Source organism: Mauremys mutica, chromosome 10 (assembly GCF_020497125.1).
Source record: "Mauremys mutica isolate MM-2020 ecotype Southern chromosome 10, ASM2049712v1, whole genome shotgun sequence".
In the NCBI taxonomy this organism is placed as follows: domain Eukaryota; kingdom Metazoa; phylum Chordata; order Testudines; family Geoemydidae; genus Mauremys; species Mauremys mutica.
In genome coordinates, this window is record NC_059081.1 from 70,472,997 (window position 1) to 70,495,349 (window position 22,353).

At 47.3% G+C, this 22,353-nt stretch overlaps 1 protein-coding gene across 4 annotated transcripts in view; it reads left to right on the forward strand.

The window, feature by feature from the left end:
* NDUFA10 (NADH:ubiquinone oxidoreductase subunit A10) overlaps positions 1-22,353 on the forward strand; it is a 64,428-nt gene that overhangs the window by 35,137 nt on the left and 6,938 nt on the right. For 2 of the 4 annotated variants that reach the window (XM_045033001.1, XM_045032998.1), the window contains one exon: positions 12,415-12,523. In XM_045033001.1, the coding sequence (XP_044888936.1) occupies positions 12,415-12,492 (78 nt within the window). In that variant the 3' untranslated portion in view covers positions 12,493-12,523. Of the gene's footprint in view, positions 1-12,414; positions 12,524-17,534; positions 18,001-22,353 lie in introns of those variants that run through there. The other 2 variants (XM_045033002.1, XM_045032999.1) reach the window with 2 other exon arrangements.

A 22,353-nucleotide genomic window follows, 5' to 3' on the forward strand; every position in this document is an offset into this window, starting at 1 on the left:
ACACCAGTCCCTTTAGTTTGATTTAATATGAAAGAAGCCTGTTCTAGGCTCCTTGCCATTAACTAAAATACATGGACGCAGCATGATCTGGTGGCTAGGGCACAGGACTGGGAAACGAGACCTGGGTTCTATTCCCAGCTCTGGTAGTGGCCTGAAGGGAGACCTTGAGCAAGTCACTTCCCACCTCTGTGCCTCCATTTCCTCTCACCTTTGTCTGACTTGACTTCTTAGATTGCAAGCTCTTTGGGGCAGGGACTGTCTTTAACTGAGTTTGTGCAAAGGCCAGCACAATGGGGCTGTTATGAATAAGAACAGCCATCCTGGGTCAGACCAAAGGTCCATCCAGCCCAGTATCCAGAGGGAATGAACAGAACAGGGAATCAAGTGATCCATCCCCGGTTGCCCATTCCCAGCTTCTGGCAACCATAGGCTAGGGACACCATCCGTGCCCATCCTGGCTAATAGCCGTTGATGGTCCTATCCTTCATGAATTTATCAAGTTATATTTTGAACCCTGGTAGTCTTGGCCTTCACAACATCCTCTGGCAAGGATTTCCACAGGTTGACTGTGTGTTGTGTGAAAAGATGCTTTCTTTTATTTGTTTTAAACCTGCTGCCTATTAATTTCGTTTGGTGGAACCTAGTTCTTGTGTTATGAGGAGGAAATAACACTTCCTGATTTACTTTGTCCACACCAGTCATGATTTTATACACCTCAAACATATCCCGCCTTAGTCGTTTCTTTTCCAAGCTGAAAAGTCCCAGTCTTATTAATCTCTCCTCGTACGGCAGCTGTTCCATACCCCTAGTCATTTTTGTTGCACTTTTCTGTATCATTTCCAATTCCAATTTTTGAGATGGGGCGACCACATGTGCACACAGTATTCAAGATGCGGGCATACCAGGGATTTATATAGCAGCAATACGATATTTTCTGTTTTATTATCTATCCTTTTCTTAACGATTCCCAACAAATAATATGCAAATAATAAATAAGTTAAACAAAAGAGCAGACCATTCCCACATAAAACAAACCCTGTGTAATAAAATCTGTTACCTCCCTGTCCTCTTTCCATCCCAAACATTTTGTGGGAGGGAATGAAGGGCCTCTACACCATAGCCTGAAGGTAAAAGATCCTGACTATTTCAGTGTGTGTGGGGAAAGGGGATCAGAAGTCAAGGGCCCTCTCAGAGAATGCTTTACTAGTATCTCCCATTCCTATATTCCAAGACTCCCATTAACTTCAACAGGCTTTGGATCATACCCAAAGGGAAGCCCGAGTGTGATTGCTGCCTGAAACAGAGAGAGGTTCTCTCTCAAGTGGGCAGATCCCATGCCATTTAACACCTTTAAACTCCTGAAACCAATGGGTTTGAAGTGCATCTTATGAGCATTGGTGTCATGGGCTCCCAGTGACCTACTCACTTAACATGTGTGCTGTTGGATTCCGCTCTAGCTTCAGCTTCTGACTGGAGTTAATGCCTAGTCCCTTGTAGAGCCCATTGTGATAGCCCACCCTGGGGCAGACAAAGGAGTATCCTCTGTTCCCGGACTCATGTGTGTAAATAAGTTACAGCTGGAATATTCCCAGACTGAGTGTTGCTTCCCCTGGGAAGCTAACCTGCAAAGCCCAGGATGTCTGCTGTGGTTTGGCAGAGGGTTAGTGCCTCTGTTAGAATGAGACACTGCTGTTGATAAATTGGAGGATGATATAAAGCCAGTGCTTTTAGGCCCCAGGGCAGAAAGGTACCTAAGCACCATGCCTAATGCTAACCATGTGCAAAGTCCTATTGACATCAATAGCCATGGTTTGATGTCTTGTAAACAGGTGCTTCAGAGACCTAATCATGGATCTCAGAGACCTAATTTTGGTAAGTTCTGTACAAATACAGACCAAAAAGATGGTCCCTGCCTCAGAGAGTTTACATTCTATAGTGCTGGCAGACTTCCCTTAAGAGGGGCTGGGCGTAGATGTGAAAAGAATCACTACTTGGAGAGATCCCTTCTGCATGGGAGGAGGCTAAGTTAATTCCACTTTAATGGCTTGTTGCTGTTCTACAGAACCTATATGGACCAGATTTAACATATGGCAAGGACAGAAATGCTCTTTGCTGAGCAAGTGGAATTCACAGTGGGAATCACATGTGATTTTTATACTGTTCTTCCAAGCAGAACTTACTCTGCCTTCAGTTTCTGCTTCTCTTGGGGTAGGAGATGAAGGTGCAGGTGTGGGGAGAGTCATTGGCAGCGTGGCTCCTAATAGACCCATATTTGTCTTGGCTGGAGGGCCCATCTTCCTGTCCTGTAACTTGTGGATGGTGCTGGCTTTGGAAACCTAGCTTCTTCTTCGAGTGATTGCTCCTATGCATTCCATGTAGGTGTGCGCGCTGCGCGTGCACGGCTCTTCGGAACATTTTTACCCTAGCAACTCCGGCGGGCCGGCTGGGCGCCCCCTGGAGTGGCGCCGCCATGGCGCTGAATATATACCCCAGCCGGCCCGTCCGCTCCTCAGTTCCTTCTTACCGCCTGTGACGGCCAGTTGGAACAGTGGAGTGCTCCTTTACCTCCACAGCCCTAGCGTTTCTCCATTTCCTACGTGTTCATAGTTGGTTAAGTTAGTTTAGTTGTTAGATTAGTTGAATAAGTTTAGTTAGATATAGTATAGTTAGGGAATTAGGAGGGTTTAGCCCCTCTTCTTCCACAACCGGTGCGGGCTCATGCCCAAGGCACCGGGTTTAAGCGCTGTGCGGCTTGCCAGCGGCACATGCCTGTCGGGGACCCGCACGACTCCTGCCTGCGCTGCCTAGGGGAGACCCATCGTCCAGATAAGTGTCCCATCTGCACGGCATTTAAGCCGAGAACTAGAAAGGAGCGGGACACTCGCCTAAAGCAGCTCCTTATGGAGGCGACACTTCAACCTCCCGCGCCGACCCCAGCGGCACCGAAATCGTCATCGGCGCGCAGCGCACCGGCGGCCCCGAGCTGCTCCGGTACCGAGACTGCTCGAGCTCTGCAGCCGGCACCGGCGTCCCGGCACCGTTCCCTCTCTCCAACGAGGAAACGGAAGACGGCGCAGATGGCCTCCAAGCCGCATGCTACGGGACAGCTTGCCCAGCCACCACCGGCCTCTCCGGTACCGGCTGTGGCGGTGCACAAACCGTGCATGGTACCGTCGACTCCGGCGCCGCAAGAACCGTTGAGTCCGGTACCACCCTGCTCCCCGGTGCCAACCGCGGTTGAGCTGCAGCTCCTGTCCACGCCCGAGACATTCTCGACGGCAAGAGAGAGCTCATCGAGCTCACAGAGGCACCGAGCCTCCGGCCCCCGGCACTGCCGGTGCGGGCTGTTCAGTCAGCAGGCAAGCCGGCGATGATGCGGCCGCCTCCCCCTGACGGATGAGAGAGACGTCGCTCCCGCTCCCGGTCCCGCAGACGTTCACCGCCACGCCATTCCAGATCTCAGCACCGTTCACCATCGCGGTACCGCTCCCCGTCTCGGCACCGGTCGCAGTCCCGGTACCGCTCAACATCGCGGTACCGGTCACACTCCCGGAGACGCTCCCGGTCGCCCGACCGCCGGTACCGAGGGAGGTCCGGATCCCGGTACCGTTCCCGGCACCGCGACTCCCGAAGCCGCTCCCGACGCCGTCGGTCGAGGTCACGGTCGAGCTCCCGGCACCGGTCGAGCTCCCGGCACCGCAACAGTCGCTGGTCCCGCTCTCCATCCCGGCACCGCGATGACCAGCACCGATCCTCGGCACCGTCCAGGGACCTACTGCCGGCATCCACGGCGCAATCTTTCAGCGCCTCTGCCCCGCCTTGGCCTTCGCGTCAGCCCTCAGTCGCCTCTCAGGCGGGCAGCGGGAGAGATCTCCAGGCCGACCCCCAAGGCCAGGACCACGGACCGCAGCAGTGGGGTTTTTGGGTCCCTTGGGCCTACCACGAGCCTCAAGGTCTCCCCTTTCCCCCGAGGCACGTGGGTGCCGAACATAGGGTGCCCGAAGCCACGGTGAGCAGACCTCCCCCATCACCACCGGGTGAGACCCCGTCGCCACCTGGTCCCGCTCAGCGTCCAGGGTCCGAGGCGGCTTCACACCCCCTGGAAGAACCAGCTCCAGAAGCGGTGGTCCAGGGTCTGTCTTCATCATCCTCGCCAGATGAGGCGGTGGCGGGGGCTTCTACCGCAGACCCCCCTCCTATTGACTTGCGGGCCCACCAAGACCTTCTTTGCCGGGAGGCGAAGGCTATCGACCTCCCAGTGGCGGAGGTCCCAGAGGATGACGACCCGGTGACCAACGTCATTGGAGCTGAGGCCCCGCTGCGGGTGGCCCTGCCCTTCATCCGCACCATTCAGCGGAATGCCACTACCATCTGGCAGTCACCGGCGTCCGTCCCTCCCACTGCGCGTGGCGTGGAGCGCAAGTACTCGGTCCCGCCCACCGGGTACGAGTACCTCTATACCCACCCGACTCCGGACTCCCTCGTGGTACAGTCCGTAAATGACCAGGAGAGACATGGGCAGCCCGCTCCAGCGCCGAAATCCAAAGACGCACGGCGTATGGACCTGTTGGGCCGGAAGGTCTATTCGGCGGGTGGCCTCCAGCTCCGGATTGCCAACCAGATGGCTCTTCTCGCCCGTTACACCTTTGACATCTTGGTGTCCCTGGCGAAATTTTCGGAGCTGATCCCGACAGCCTCATGTCAAGAGTTCTCGGCCCTCTTGGAAGAAGGCAAAAAAGCCTCCAGGTCCTCCATCCAGGCCGCTCTGGACTCTGCGGACTCAGGAGCCAGAACCCTGGCCTCCGGTGTGACCATGTGGCGCATCTCCTGGCTGCAGTCCTCCACCTTGCCGCCTGAGGTGCAGTACACCCTTCAAGACCTCCCGTTCGACACTCAGGGTCTCTTCTCGGAGAAAACGGACTCCAGAATTCAGACCCTCAAAGATGGTCGAATTGCCATTCGCACCTTGGGTATGCACACACCGGCTACCCAGAGGAGGTCATTCCGGCAACAACCCTACCGGCCCTTTACCCAGGCCAGGTCAAGGCCCTACAATAGTCGACGTGCTAACCTAAACCGCCGTAGACCATCGGGCAACAGACACAACCAGGCCCAGGCCCCTTCCAAGGCCCCTCAAGGGCCCAAAGAGGCCTTTTGATGGGACGCCCAAGGACGGCCCATCAGTCTCCTTCCCGGATCCTACCCCGTTATTTTACAACCGCCTGTCCCACTTCCTCCCGGCGTGGTCCCAAATAACATCGGACAACTGGGTCCTTCGCACTATCCAGTATGGTTACTGCCTTCAGTTTGTTTTGCCCCCTCCTTCCCACCCACCTTCCCCGTCCCTCTTCAGGGACCCCTCTCACGAGCAATTCCTCCTACAAGAGGTCGAGACTCTGCTGAGCTTGGGGGCCATAGAGGAGGTGCCGCACGACATGCGGGGCAGGGGATTTTATTCCAGATATTTTCTCATCCCCAAGGCGAAAGGAGGTCTCCAACCCATACTAGACCTCCGGGAGCTCAACAGGTACCTGATCAAGCTCAAGTTTCGCATGGTCACCCTGGGGACCATCATTCCCTCCCTGGATCCGGGAGACTGGTTTGCCGCCCTCGATATGAAGGACGCGTACTTCCATGTCGCGATTTACCCTCCCCATCGACGCTACCTGCGCTTCATGGTCAACAGCGCACACTACCAGTTTGCGGTGCTGCCCTTCGGCCTGTCCACCGCGCCAAGGGTCTTTACCAAGTGTATGGCAGTGGTGGCCGCAGCCCTCCGCCGTCGTCGCATACACGTCTACCCGTATCTCGATGACTGGCTGGTTCCCGGGACATCCCGACAGCTGGTAATGGACCAGATGACGGAGATACTATCCCTATTTCGGCTCCTGGGCCTTCTCATCAATGCCGAGAAGTCCACTTTAACTCCATCGCAACGAGTGGAGTTCATCGGAGCGGTCCTCGACTCCAGTTTAGCCAGGGCCTGCCTCCCTTGATCTTGGCACCAGACAATGGTCGCCATCATCCGGGACCTGCACACCTTTCCCACGACGACGGTTCGGTCCTGCCTACGCCTCCTGGGCCACATGGCGTCCTGCACATTCGTGACCACGCACGCCAGGCTGCGCCTTCGCCCATTTCAATCTTGGCTGGCGTCGGTGTACCGCCCGCATCGCGACCCCATAGACATGGTGGTCACAGTCACGAAGCCTACCCTCGATTCGCTCAGCTGGTGGCTGGACCCAGAGGTCGTGTGTGCAGGAGTCCCGTTCCGCCCTCCTCGCCCATCCGTCACCCTGACCACAGACGCCTCAGCGTTGGGATGGGGGGCTCACCTGGGCGACCTTCACACGCAAGGTCTCTGGTCGCCCCAAGAGCTCTCCCTCCATATCAACGTCCGGGAGCTGCGAGCGATCCGCTTGGCGTGTCTCGCCTTCTGCGCCCGTCTGCAAGGCCGCTGCATGGCGGTGTTCACGGACAGCACGACGGCGATGTTCTATGTGAACAAGCAGGGTGGAGCTCGCTCCTCCCTGCTCTGCAAGGAAGCAATGCTCCTGTGGGACTTCTGCGTGACCCACTCGATTCGCCTGGAAGCGTCCTTTCTTCCAGGAGTGCAGAACACGCTGGCCGACCGTCTCAGCAGATCGTTCCTCTCCCACAAGTGGTCTCTTCATCCGGATGTGGTGCACACAATTTTCCGGAGGTGGGGGTTTCCCAGGATAGACCTGTTTGCCTCCAAGGAGAACAGGAAGTGTCACCTGTTTTGTTCGTACCAGGGTCGCTCCCCAGGCTCCCTGTCGGACGCATTCCTCTGCTCCTGGACGGATCACCTCTTCTACGCCTTCCCTCCGTTCCCACTCATACACCGGGTGCTACTCAAGCTTCGGAGGGACAGGGCCCACGTAATACTCGTCGCTCCGGCCTGGCCGAGGCAGCACTGGTACACCCTGCTGCTCGAGCTCTCCGTTCGGGATCCCGTTCCCCTCCCGTTATGGCCAGACCTCATCACACAGGACTTCGGCAGACTCTGCCACCCGAACCTGCAGTCCCTCCATCTTACAGCTTGGTACCTGCGTGGTTGACCCACGCAGAGAGGGACTGTTCGGCGGCAGTACAGCAAGTCCTACTTGAAAGCAGGAAGCCTTCCACTCGCTCCACCTACCTCGCGAAATGGAAGCGTTTCGCGCTCTGGTGCGATCAGCGCGGCCATAATCCCTTCTTAGTCCCTATCCCTACAATCCTGGACTACCTCTGGTACCTTAAAGAACAAGGTCTTGCGGTCTCCTCCTTGAAGGTGCACCTGGCAGCAGTGTCCGCCTTTCGTCCATCCATGGGAGGTCGGTCCATCTTCTCCAACCAGATGGTTTCCCGCTTCCTTAAAGGCCTGGACCGCTTATACCCGCCGGTGCGGCGTCCTACCCCGACCTGGGATTTAAATCTCGTTCTGGCCAAGCTTATGGGACCACCCTTCGAGCCCCTGGCCACGTGCTCTCTACTCTACCTCTCCTGGAAGACAGCCTTCCTAGTTGCAATTACATCGGCAAGACGAGTTTCTGAGCTCCGTGCATTAACGGTTAGTCCACCATACACCGTATTCCACGGAGACAAGGTGCAGCTTCGACCACACCCGGCCTTCCTCCCTAAGGTGGTGTCGGCCTTTCACCTCAATCAGGAGATCTTCCTTCCAGTCTTCTTCCCGAAGCCGCACGCCTCACCTCGTGAGCAACAGCTTCACACCCTGGATGTCCGCAGGGCCCTCGCTTTTTATATCGAGCGGACGAAGCCCTTCCGGCGTTCGCCACAGCTGTTTGTGGCGGTTGCCGACCGCATGAAAGGCGAGCCGGTCTCCTCGCAGCGGATTTCCTCCTGGGTGACGGCATGTATCCGGACATGCTACGAGCTTGCTCGCGTACCACCATGCCGCCTCACCGCTCACTCGACGAGAGCGCAAGCCTCGTCTGCCGCCTTCCTGGCCCATGTCCCCATCCAGGACATCTGTAGAGCGGCCACCTGGTCTTCTGTTCACACCTTCGCTTCCCACTATGCGTTGGTGCAGCAATCCAGAGACGATGCAGCCTTCGGCTCCGCAGTCTTACACTCTGCCACGTCTCACTCCGACCCCACCGCCTAGGTAAGGCTTGGGCATCACCTACATGGAAGGCATAGGAGCAATCACTCGAAGAAGAAAAGACGGTTACTCACCGTAGTAACTGTTGTTCTTCGAGATGTGTTGCTCCTATCCATTCCAGATCCGCCCTCCTTCCCCACTGTCGGAGTAGCCGGCAAGAAGGAACTGAGGAGCGGACGGGCCGGCTGGGGTATATATTCAGCGCCATGGCGGCGCCACTCCAGGGGGCGCCCAGCCGGCCCGCCGGAGTTGCTAGGGTAAAAATGTTCCGAAGAGCCGTGCACGCACGGCGCGCACACCTACATGGAATGGATAGGAGCAACACATCTCGAAGAACAACAGTTACTACGGTGAGTAACCGTCCTTTCCTTGTTATACCCAGGACTCCTCTGGCTTTCCTGGTAAACGTCATCTTGCAGATAGGGTTATAAACCCCCAAACCTGTTCTACAAAAAAAATCCCAAAAAACAAAGTACCAGTCCTCTCCTGCCCCAATATACTAAATTGGAAGGGAAAAAATGATCTCTGATTAAGGGGAAACCACAGTTTTATAGCAGGTAGTATGAACAATCTTTTCAATTGTAGGAGAATTTCTTTAACATTATTTCATCCTAACTTTGAAAAATGAGCATTTATTTTTATTCATTTTTTGATCTTGGAATAATATTCAGGTTGTCAGTTCAGAGTTGTTTTTATGTTATCTATCTGTAATAGAGTGGCACGTAGATTTATATCTTAACTCACAAACCGTTTGGATTTGTATTCAGTTGTGAATTAAGTAGCTAACTAAGCAGGGACTGTGTTCTCCTATGTTCTAAACAGCACTGAGCACAGCTAGGTCCTGATTTGAACTCTTGGAGCACGACTATAATACAAATGATTAACAGTAGTAATTGTGAGTAACCCTTTTCTGCACCGTGTTTACTCCTTTGCATGCTGGTGTAAATGTTTCTAGAGAAATGACAATCCCTGAGAACCAAAAGCACAGCTGTGTTTGTGTACCTCTGTTTTTGAATTCATTGTCAATTGCAATACCATGATTGGTGTGCTTTCTTCAGACTTTATATAGATGGCACTGTTCCTCTGTATATAATTTCTTCATCTAAATAGTTGTGCTTTTCTAGCAGTTTCTCAAGCTCTTCAAGTAAATGTTAGGTTTTTGAATATGCTTAGTGTTGCCACAGAGTATCCCTTTTGTGGTGGATTGCTGCTTATATCTGTATTAGTCAGAGGTGAACTGCAGCAAAATCCTAATAGCACAGCAAGGTATCTCTAAATGTTCCTATTCTGGTAAAGGGACACCACTGACTTCAAAATCATGTTTCCAGTTGAAATTCTGTTACTGCTTGTTGCATGTAACATTGAGGGTTAATTAACTAAAACATTTCAGATAGGACTTTTGGGGAGATGAGCATGAATCCAATATTTTTGTCCTGTTTAGGTTCACTTGTCTACTTGGCAATTTTTTATATGACTCTTATGATGAAACATGACAAAGTGATGAACTTGATGTAGGAATATAGCAAGAGAGTAAATTAATGCAATATATATTTTAAAACTGTTTCAACTTCAAAACTTTCAAAACACCTGGAGCAGCTATTAAAAAGTATGGAAATGCAGGGTTATGCTACTCAGAACAGTGTTATCTATATCCCCAGGATGCACTATCCAGTTTATGGGCATAGCAATTTTTTGAGATATGATGTTCCAAAAACCGGACCACTTCTACAAAAGTCAGTAACTTCTCTTGCTTCTGTCTTCTTCTGAGTGTCTTGTCCAATTAGCACCTAATCTTTCCCCCAGTCCTATGCTTCTTCTCAGATGGGAAAGAGGACTTGTTAGGAGTTCATTAGTATGACATTCTGGGGTGCAATCCTGACCAGTGAGGGGCTGTATCATCACCTGCCCTGCAACTTGGGTGCTTCACAGTGCTTTGCTGCTGTAGCTCCCACCTGGGCCACTCGCAGACAGCATGCTTGTAACACCCTGAGTGTCTGTAGAGCCACAGTCCCGGTCCAGCAATTCTGCCCCCTCCTCCCCCCCAGCAACTCACCAGCTGCACTCTGGCTTCTAGCAGCCTTGGTTACTGCCTGCAGGGTGACCCCAACACGCTGCCAGTCCTGGGTTTCCCCCAGAAAACGTGTCCCTCTCCTGGACAGTCCAGATATATTAGGTCCAATGCCTCTCTGAGTGGATCCATGTACAACTGTTTGCTACTCTAAATGGCGTTACCTACACAATTCTGTTTAAAGACAACACTGGATTTGTTTTAATTAAAGAATAAAACAAGTTTATTTAACTATAAAGAGAGAGCTTAAGTGAGTACCTGTATAAGGCATTAAAGTGAGAAATGGTTACAAGAGAAATAAAGATAAAATATATTTTCTAAACTTAACAACAAACTAGACTTGGGTCAAGGTGAAGTCCATTCTCACTAACATTGTTGACCAAATTCTCCCAAAGTCCAACACCTGTTTCTTTTGTCATCTGAGGTGAAGAGAGAGAGATGGAGAGGGAGAGAGAACTTGGGGTGTTTTGCCCCTCACGTTCATAGTTCAGTCATCCTTTGAAATACATTGTACTGAGGATTACCCCCTAGTTAAAGTTCATTCAAACAGTAAAGAAGGCAACGTGGTGTCTGGTGGTGAAAGAGGTTGCACACAGTTTCTTCTCACCTGTGCTGAAATGCAGATTTTCCTTGTCTCCTGTCTTCTCCCTCTCACTATCTGAGGAGTCTGTTTACAACTTACATGTAAACTGAGGTAAACACACATTTCTTTAAGACCTGCTTGACCAGTCTAGCCTAACTGGGGCTACATGGGTTTGAATATATGCTACCAACATCGTTCAGGGAGAGTTCATAGCTTTATATATAATGTTGCTACACACATTTCATCATGATGTTATTGACCAGTGAGTAATTACTTTTCAAGTGATACCTCACAGACATATTTTGCACAAAGATTATTACAATGGTGTATAGGTTGCGAATATGGGGTGCATTCCATCACAACTGGGCAGTTGTGGATAGCTCAGAAACATATTGCTGTCATTGGCACTTGTCTTTCTAGTCTCCCCTCTTGTTGTTTTCTTTCCCATGACCCCCTGCCATGACATCTTGTTGAAAGAGGCTAGAGAAGGATTGACTAACATCATCTGAGCCAACCTAAGGAACACTGTAGCTCCACACGGTGGTAAAACAGAGTTTTGCTGTGAAGAATGGTAGCATACCCTCTACACATTGAGCATATTTCCTCTACTCTAGCCTCAGATCCCACCAGTTGGGAGATTGCCAGTAATTGAAGCAGGTGTTGTATGTGACCATGTCAAGAGCTACCGTTGGGCCAGTTCTTGTTGTGTTGAATATTTGTGCACATGTATCACCTGGTATGTTGCCAGGTCCATTTAAAAACATTTTCATGCAAACTGTTACTGAAAAAGTAATAGAATTTAGACGCTGAATATTTATAGCCTCGTAATGGAAGAGGAGACCTATTCCCTCACTTGTTCTTGAGCCCTTAAGAAATGAGAATGTATTAAATGATTTTGAATGCATTTAGAAGAAAATGTGAGTAAGATCTCTATTAGTTTCATGAGTTGGGCTAAACTTAATTTACACAATTTAAGCAAACTAGATTAAAAAAAGAACAATATGAAGCTGTTCTATTAAGCTCAAATTGTATCTGGGACAGAGCCATAGATGTGTGATTTGTTCATTTCACTAAAGATGGAAATATAGATTAATATTGATGAGAAAAGCATCCTTCCACTGAAAATGAAATGCCAGAGCATGGACGCTGTTTGCAAAACATTAACGGAGTACAAAATATCCATCTGTTTTATTTATATCTGTTACTGAGTTACGACATTGAAATGTTTCATAGAAGCAAGTAGCTGCAGCTTTCTGACACACCAGGCTTCCAGCAACTGCAGAGCTACCATTAGAAAAGTTAGCCTTTCTTTCAAATAAAGGCCAAATGAGAAAAGGGCTATACTGAAATGGGGTAGGGAAGAGTGCAGCAGGCAGTCTGTTCATGCATACAATATAGCCAAAAGAGAACCCTACATCTGCAGAAATATAGTTAAAGTATAAAAATAAATCAATTTTTTTGTATTTGGTTTGCCTGAAGTAATGACTTCTTTATTGTCCTCTGCATCCAGATTATTAATGCATTTCTGTTTTGCATTAATGTATGTCTCTGAATTGCAAAGTTGATTGATTTATTTCCAAGAAGGATAAACATAACTGTTTTTTTCTTTCTTTCTTCCTTTCTTTCTTTCTTTAGTATGGAGGACAAACACAAAGTGGTGCACCCTACAACTGTCCCTCACTACATCCCAGAAATCACAATTGGAGGCTATGAATTTGATAAAACATATCACCAATACAGATCGGTAAGAAATGTCTGTAGGGAGTGAAAATGTTGTGGACAGGAAAAGTTTGGGGAATGGAGAAGATATTCCAGAATTTGGCCCCAACCCTGTGAAGGTGTGAGCCCACGTATAATGTGCTCTGTGTAGCTCAAAAGCTTCTTTCTCTCCAACAGAAGTTGATCCCATAAAAGCTATTACCTCACCCACCTTGTCTCCCTAATATCCCAGGACAAGCACCACTACAACCACACTGCATAACTCAGTTATGTCAATTTTATGCATAATACGCTGATGTCTTCCCAGGAGTGGGGCCTCTTATTATATGTACTAGCTTTGTGTAGAACCCAACTTTTCTTAAAATCTAGCTCCTATTTAGGGGAAATAATTAAGCAAATTATTATGTCTATAAGCTGATTCTTTTTTCTCTCTAAATTTGGACTAAAAGATAAATCCTTTTTATATTCATCTTTCTGCCCTCTGATAAATCTAAAATACTCCTTAAAGTCCAAAGAGAAATTTGAATCCCTGTTGAAACATCTTTTTTGATACAACTATGAAGTACTTGTTGCTTTCGAACAGTAGATGCTGAGGATGTGACTGTTTCATTGGTTCAGTGAAATGTTATTGCTTTAAATAAACATGTTCCTATAAACGTGCAATATGCTGCACCCCTTCCTGCAGCCCACAAACGATATGTCTATACAGCAGTTAAAAACCCATGGCTGGCCTGTGGCTGCTGACTCGGGCTCAGATCTAAGGGACCCTTTGATTGAGGTGTAAACGTTTGAGCTCAGGCTAGAACTTGGGCTCTAGGACCCTGCAAGGGTCCCCTTAGACAGAGTCTCATAAGCCCGAGTCAGACGGCTTGCATCTAATTTCAGTGTAGACATACCCAGAGACTCCCAAACAAATTAGCTGCTTGCCTTGCTGGTTTGGAGATAATGGCCTGTAATTGGCTTCCTTTATGCAGTCAGTCTGTGGTATGATCCGCATGGGGTCTTGTGGGACTTGGTGAAAATTAACATCACCTGCTCTTCAAGGTACTCTGCAGAATTTCTGTAGGACTTGGTACTGTAAATTCTTAGTTTGTACAAATTGAACAGCCAGCTGATGGTGGTGTCTGTATCTTTTTAAATTGTATGGAAACTTTTTCTCTGCTGACTGCTTGGGGAATCTAGGGCAGGTGTGTTTGGAAGTTGTAGTAAACTATGATCTCCAGAGTCAAAACAGTTTAATTAGTGCACTAGCAAGGTTAGAAAAATCACTTGTGGTATGTATAATTAATGTAAAATTCTGGTATTTGAGACCCATTTGGAGAGTGCAAACTATTTGGGGGGGGGGGGGAATCTATGCATTAGGTTTAGAATTTCCAATAAATATTACCCCTTCTCTGCTCCTACTCAGTCTGTACATACCTGGCTGTAGAGAAAGATGCTCTGGGTTCATACAATTCCACATCTTCTGAGATCTCTATTAGAAAGCATTCTCTACAGCTTGTAAATTGAGTTAAAATAGCAGAAGGCTTCTTGCTGTTGCATAAGTTCAAGTCAGTTGATGGCTTAGAATACTCCCTAATAAGTTTGAGGAAAAAATATTTCCAGAATTAAATACCTTTTATGGTAGCTTTTGGCATCATTTCCAGCATGAATCTGAAACTTTGGACTTGATGACTAAGTATATTTGTTCCAAGAATTATTAGGATTCTTGTGTTTCAACATGATACAGAAACCTTTGTGTGCATCATTGCATATTTAAGGGTGTTGCTCCAGTATGTGCACTCTCATCAGTGCAGTATCCATCTGTACCTACTGTGCCTGTTCTGCGTAAGAAAACAGGCTTTCCCTGCTAAAGGATCACATTGTGATGGAGTTCAGAATTGTAGGTGTGCGTTGAGCTCCCTCAGTAGGTGACCGTGGTGCAGCAGATTGGGGACTAGGGATGCTAGTTCTAAATACGCTTTTTTCCTAACTTGTGTAGCTGATGATCTTGTGTTCGGCCACAAGGCAAGGGTGCCGTCTGAGTTGGAAATTGGATTTCAAATAGTGAGATCCACTTCCCAGATATGGTGGAAGGATTTTTGGGAGGAAGAACCGTGCAAGCCTTCTAGAAAGGAATACAGGAAGCTCAAGTCACACGGTTTCTCTATCATGCCTTCCTTGATTGGCATCATGGTCTTAGGGACCAAAACCATCCAGCTGAGACTGTGTTTAAGTACTTTCCTGTACTGAGGCCATACATCCTACTGCTTTTTCTCTTCGTCTTTTCTTTTTGCTTGGCCAGTATGTTTAAATGATAGTAATAACCCTTCTGTACTCTCACATGGCCGCTCTAGAGAAGGATTCCTACCCAAATGATGTATCTGCCCTCAATCTGGCCTTCAACCGCTGGGCTCTTTTTTTCCTCCCTCTCCACTTCCCTCCTGCAAATGTGACCCAGCAGCTCCCTCCTTCCTCCTCCCACTCCTATCTGAAACCTGTCTGCTCCTGGGCAGCGTCCCTCCTTCCCTCACAAGCCTGTTCCTGCAGAGGTGCGGCATAAGAAACATCTCCTCCAGCCAACCAGCTTCCCCTACGCTAGGAAACACCCCTGGAGTTAGGGGGCCACACAAAAGCCACGAGTGGCTAGGGAAGCCCAGAGCCAGTGTCATGGAGGGGGCGTAACAGAGCACAGTGCTACAGAAAGTCTGAGCTTGTAGGCCTAGTCAGTTAGTGGAAATAATACACTTACAAAGGGAATTGCACAGTATGTGTCCTATGTTTCATAAACCTTTCACGTGGCTGGTTTTTTTCCCCCAGTGCTTCTCTTCCCCACCTCCAAGGGTTCAGGCAAAATCACAGCCCTGGATCTAATCATCAGTCCCAAGGCTTACAAATAGATCACTAACCTCTAGGCTTTCCAGACCAGCGCATGCATGTTGTTTTGCTGTTTAATAATGGCAGTTTCAAGGTTTCTTAAATTATAGGCAGAAATTGTTTTTCATTCAAATTCTCATTAGGTATGAGGACCTGTGAAAACACCTTCCTAAGAACAAGGTTTAAGGCATATCCAACCTTTTTATTTTACGGTAGTGAGGCAGCTGCATAAGATTTTTGTTTTTACCTTCTTCAAACGGTAATAGAAATATGGATCTGGAAGGGAGCTTGAGAAGTCATCAAGTCCAGCCCCCTGTGCTGAGGCAGGACCAAATAAACCTAGACCACCCCTGATTGGTGTTTTGTCCAACCAGATCTTAAAAACCTCCATTGATTGGAATTCTACCCTTATATATAACTTCCTTCCTTCAATTTTTTTTCTTTTTTGTTGTTGTTAAATGATCTCTCTGAGACAAGACTTGCTGCATCTTTCTTTTACTTTTAAGTATGTATCTGGCTCGGTTCAGCAGCTTTTTATAAAATTTAAAGATGTGTGTTGGGAGATAAAAGGAAACTCAGTAAAAAAAAAAAAAGACTTTGTGTCAAGTCATGTAGATCACTGGAAGATAAGCATGTTAATTCTGACAGGAAGCAGCAAAAGACTTTAGAATTCTTTAACAAGTGCCCCTTCTCTCTTTCCAGTGATAGACAGCTTCTGACAGAGAATACTCCAAAGTCCTCGGCCTTCCTGGGGTAATGCTAGATTACTTAGAGGTGTCCACAGAGGGGAAGAAATCAAATAACACTACAGTTCACGCTCCCAAACTGAATCAGTGAGTCCTGCTGGAACCTTCTAGGGACTTCTTTTCTCACCCCTCCAGACATGTCCTCTCTCTTCTCCCAAAATTAGGCAGATGATTATTTGAAGGGAAACGTTAACGCAAGCAGCATTTGTACCTCAGAAACCAGAGCTGGATAATTCTTCTCTTCTTACTGCAGATCAAAGGAAGACTAGTCAGTGTTTCCCCTACACACACTCTTAGAAAACCTTTGATATTGCTGTTAATTGAGAGCCAAATAAAATTAGTGGGGGCTAATTATCACTAGTCATCCTTGAGTCTGAGGCTGGTACTGAAGTCCACTGCTCCCTGTACATTGTTCAGGGCTGTAAACAGCATGCAAAATCGTTTTCAGTGTGTCAGGTTCGCTTGGGATTTCTCTGGAAGTGCAGCTCTGAATTAATAACCATGCAGCCCAGCAATTTGTCTCTTTTCTGGCATGTATATTATAATTACAATAGATGGACATATCCCTTCTCATTCGTCTATGAACAAGAAGAAAACATAGCTATTGCATTAGAGGATCAGACCTGTGGTCTGTCTAGTCCAGTGTCCTGTCTCCTACAGTACCTAAACTAGCTCCTTTAGAGGAGGGTCTGAGAAACCCTTCAGCAGACGAATGTAAGATAGCTTGTCTCCCTGTAACTCTTGTCTTGATCCCTATTAGAGATCTGGCTTAAGCCCTGAAACGTGAAGTTTAATATCCCTTCCCATTTATTTAGGCATTAACTGACATAACTGTGGATATGCTTGTCATCCATACTAATGTCCATTCCCTCTTAGGATCTTGTTCAATTACATCCTGTGGCAATGAGTTCCACAGTCTAATTACATGGGTGAACAAGTATTTCTTTCGATCAGTTTTGAATTTCCCACCTTTCAGTTTCACTGAATGCCTACTCCTCCCTCCCCAGAAAAAAACCCCAAACCCCACAGATAAGACCTCTATAAAGAGATGTATTTTTATTGTATAATAATGATACTAGCCCAAGAAGTGAGTTAACTAAAAGAAGATACAGCATGGGCCCTCACTGTGTGTGAAGTGCTACTCGGACACATGCTGGCAGCGCTGGTTGGGGTAGGGATGATGCCTACAGTGGAAAATAAACACTCAGGCAAGCCTCCAATCTTCCCATCCTTCTTCATTAGTACAGAGCGCTCGGGGCTTCCATACTAATCCTCCCTGTACAATAAATACAAGGACACCATAGAGATGCTGTGGGATTCCAGAGTCAGGGTGAGCAACAGGGAGATTGTGGCAGAATAATAAATGTAGGGTTAACGCCGAAATAATTCTACTGTGGAGTAATAAACTGTTTGGCCATTGGTCTCTGATTTTAGATATGGTGATTGAGACAAACAGCATGTTACCTACACAGAAAATGTCCTCAGAACGTTGAAAAGAAAAAATTCTTTCCAAGCCAGACATTGTCATGTTTTTAGAACACTGCAGCTCTTTCTTTAATGTAAGTAATTACATTGTAAATTGTGTTTCAGTTTAGCCTCTCTCTGGTTTTTCCAAAATTAAGGAGGCTAATTATTGTTAGGGTAACTCCCTCCCTCCTTATGTATGACTTTCTCAAAGACAGCTGCTATGGCAACACCATCTTCTGTTTTCTCTCCCCTGCTATTTTTTCCTTTACCATCTTAAGTTGTTTTCCTTTTTCTGGATCAAGGTCTCCCTTTCCATTTTTTATTTTAATGGAGATATTTGACAGCTTTAATACAGAGCACTGTCTGTTCTCAGAGCTGGGAAGAAAAAGTTTAATAAAGACAGACGTGCAACAAACAAGAAAAGGCTCTAATTTCTAAGTGTTCTGCTTTGTGAAATATTTGTCTCTTCAAAATTACTTTTTTTAGCAGATTCCAGTAAATAAAATTGTTCTTGACACCAAATTTAATGTTTGTGCATATTATGTGAAAAGACTGTTGTCTGATAAAATATCCTTAAGAGTCTAACAAACAAAAACCAGTACATTTTTAATGAACTACCAAACTATCTTTAAAGCTGACCTGCAAAGGGGGAAAATGGGTGTTCTGTGCTTTTCTTTCACTACTTCAAAAATCTTTTATGCTCCATTTTATTTTGTTCTGTGTTGCTTTTTGCTTTAGAAGTTTAAATCTTACCTGCCCTGTTTTCCCTGGAAGAATCTTTAGACAGCTAAAGAAATAGTAGGATTATAAAGTAGAGTACAAAGGAAGTGAAACCAGTGTAAATGATGAGTTTGAAGGCATGGTAGACTGCTTCAGAACTTTTTTGGGACATCATTACTAATACAATAAAATGCCAACACCATTAAAATAATCATTTCGATCAGGAACCCGGTCAGCAAGAAACCTAAAAAAAAAAGAATCTCTCTTCATCGTTGCGAGAAGCGTGCCATCAGCCCCCTCCAATGACCCTGGTGAGCGGATGTCTTTTGCAACATGCCTGTAAAGTCACCAAATTCAGGCTATATTGGACCAAGCAAGTTTCAGAATTCTGTAGCCCTCACAGAGTGCCTCCTTTATAACGAGAGATCCATCTTGAGTGTTTCTACTGACCCCTGCTATGGCAGTATGGTGGGGGGAGAGGTGATTCCTCAGATATGCCTATTTAACTCAAACAAATAGCTGCGAAAAAAGTTTTGTTAAAGATTAAAACCCTGGCTATTTCACTTCTGGGGTCAGAGAGCTCCCACGCCCCTCCTTTGGGCCACCCAGGAGGCCTCCAGCAAAATCGGGGAGGACAAGATTTGGTTATGATCCTAGTATCTCTTAGGGTATGTCTACACTACCAGATTAGTTAGATTTAACTTAATTCGAATTTGTGGAATCGACCTTACAAAGTCAAATTTGTGTGTCCACACTAAGGACACTAATTCGACTTTGTGAGTCCACACTAACGGGGCAAGCGTCGACATTGGAAGCGGTGCACTGTGGAAAGCTATCCCACAGTTCCCGCAGTCCCCGCTGCCCATTTGAATTCTGGGATTTCCCCACAATGCATGCTGGGGGGAAAAATGTGTCGAGGGTGGTCTTGGGTAACTGTCATCATTCAATGTGCTTTTGGACGTCTCAAGGGGAGATTGGAGGAGCTTACTGACTCGCTTGGATCTCAGCGAAACCAATATCCCCATTGTTATTGCAGCTTGCTGTGTGCTCCACAATCTCTGTGAGAGCAAGGGGGAGACCTTTATGGCGGGATGGGAGGTTGAGGCAAATCGCCTGGCTGCTGATTATGCTCAGCCAGACACCCGTGCAATTAGAAGAGCCCAGCGGGAAGCGCTGTGCATCCGGGAGGCTTTGAAAGCTAGGTTCCTCAGGGAGCAGGGTAACCTGTTACTGTTCAGTTTCTTTACAGAGAAGCTGAACCTGCCCCTGCTTCAGTTACTGTTGACTTTCTTCTGCGGTTACATACCCCGTTCACCACGTTTTCCCCCTTCCAACACACGTTTAAAAATAAAGTTAATGGAACATTGTTAATTAACAACATTTTCTTTATTAATGAATTCGCGTTAAAGGGTTGAAACAGGGACGCAGACTGTGGTGGGTAGGGTGTGCAGTGATGTTAACACCGCTTCTACACTCGAGGAATGATAGGCTCCTGCTCCTAGAGCGGTCTGCAGTGCCAGACTGGTTGTTTCAATGGAGCCTGCCATCCCTTCTTTTCGGGACTCTGTGTGCGGGGGCTACGTGACCTTGTGGTGGGGGAGGACAGTTACAGATTCCCCTGCTGCGTGGCTCTGTGGTCCGGGACAAGGACCGCTGCATAAGTTCTGTAACCGCCCTCCCATGCCACAAAGTCATGTACCCTCCCCCCCACCCCCCACAGAACATGGAAAACACCTCCCAGACCGACCAGGGTGCCTACTGACTGCACTGTGTGTGACCTGCTGTTGATCCTGCCCCCGTGTCTGTACCCTGGTAAAGGTGACTGTCCTATGCAATTAACAACCCCCTTCCCCCCTCTCCCCCCTTTCACAGACAGTCTTCTGTAGAAAAACTTGATGGAAATAGTAATTAACAGCAAACTACTTTTAATAATCAACTACACAGTTAGGGGATGAAACTGGGATTGGGGCTTCGGTGAGCCAGGAAGGGAAGGACTTCTCAATATTTAGGGAATGAGAGCCTTCTTGTATTTGTGCACTCTGCAGGGGTGCAGTGACAGTTTTCACGGCCCCTGTCGCCCCTCCTTCTTGTTACTTTGGGTGAGGGGGGTTTGGGACTTTGTGGCGGGGGAGGGCGGTTGCAGATACAGTGCAGGGGGGCTCTGTCCTCCTGCCTGTGGTCCTGCAGAACATCCACAAGGCGCCGGAGCGTGTCAAATTTTCCCTGGGCATTTCCTGTGTGGCTGGTCAGAACATCCAAGCTCGGACTGCTGTCCAGAGCGTCAACAGAGTGGTGCACTGTGGGATAGCTCCTGGAGCTACTAAGGTCGATTTCCGTCCACACATAGCCTAATTCGACATAGCCATGTCGAATTTAGCGCTACTCCCCTCGCCGGGGAGGAGTACAGAATTCGAACTAAAGAGCCCTCTAGGTCGAACTAATTAGCTTCCTGGTGTGGACAGGTGCACGGTTAAGTCGAATTAACGCTGCTAAATTCGACATAAACTCCTAGTGTAGACCAGGCCTTAGATAGGACTCTATTTCTTGGAATGGGGAAAGACTTCAGGCTGCCTTTTTTTTTTAGATTCTTTACTGTGCAAAAGGACACTGGCCCCATTATTTTCCCTTTGGTTATTCCTGACTTGCTCTGTAAGGCTGGATTCTGCAGGGCTCTCCAGGAATTGAAAATATTGCATAGTTTATATGCTGGGTTTTGCATAGCCTAAAACTGAAGGGTCCGTTCTAATTTCTGAATTCCTTGGTTCGTGGGGAACATTGTTTTGGAAGCTCTCACTGACAAGAAGCACTTCCGACAACACACAAACCGAATTATGTGTCGAGCTAACTTTCTGGGGTTAAAATTGGCATTTCTAAAGCCTGCTGCTACCTTGCTAAAATACGTTAATGTGACACTAACCATAAGTAAGCCTAAAGGTAAGAGGCTTCAGATGCATTTTAGTACCGACTAATCAGAAAAATAAATAGTGCCAGGCTGAATAAAGTATAACTGGATAGTCAGTTGGCTCTACAGCGTCTTCCTGTGGTGTCATGTGGGGATCTGGGTCTACTCCCCACTCTGCCACTGGCCTGATGGGCGACCTGCAGCAAGACACTGCACTTCCCTGTGCCTTAGTTTCCCCACCTGTAAAATGGGGATAATGATACTGCCCTCCATTGTAAAGTGCTTTGAGATCTACTGATAAGAGCTAAGTAAGAGCTAGGTATTACCTTACTGACTAAAGTCAATGTTTGCTATTAACACTGTTCTACTAAGAGAGAGCAAGGTGGATTCTGTTCTGCCTTGCATATGAGTGCCTAGAATAGATGATGTAGTGATTTGCCCTTATAGAAGTATAGAATTTTGTTACTAATCTCTCTCTTAATCAGCTAAATTCTGCTGCCTGAATCTTTATTATTGGCAACGTTGTAAAAGCAAGAACACAGCTCTGCTCTAGGTTGTCTATAGTGCTGATAGTTGGAGAAATCAACTATTAATTTGAGCAAGTTTGGTAAGTTAATCGGTGAAAGAAAACAAACAAGGAGTCCCAGAGATGTCATTGTTAATGACTCTTCTCAGCACTCTTAAAGGGCCTTAAGTAGTTTTCTGACAGTTAACCCAATATGAGTATTGGATGGAAAATATTTCACCTGGCATTGTACTCTTATGCTGCTGGTACCATATATGTTGTTTTTCAGCATTCTGGATATGCCAGCAGAGAAGTCTCATAATTTCCAATTGATGACCAAAATCTTTACAGTACAGCTCAGTTTATATGCAGCAACATACATGTATCTATGTAAAATTTCAGAACATGTCAGCAAAAAAAGTGTGGCGAACGTCCGTGTTACTTAAAAAAAAAAAATTGTATGCATTTCATTTTCTTTATTTTTTAGCAAAAACATAGAAAATATTTGGATTGCCCTGACGTTACTCTTGCTTATATTGGCATCATAACTGCAGCTTAGATCACCCTTTTCATGCCTATGTACATATGTATTAGGCCAAGCATAAGAAGCTAGCAATAGAGGTGACTGAAAATCAGGGCCCTTTAAGATGTTGTTGAGT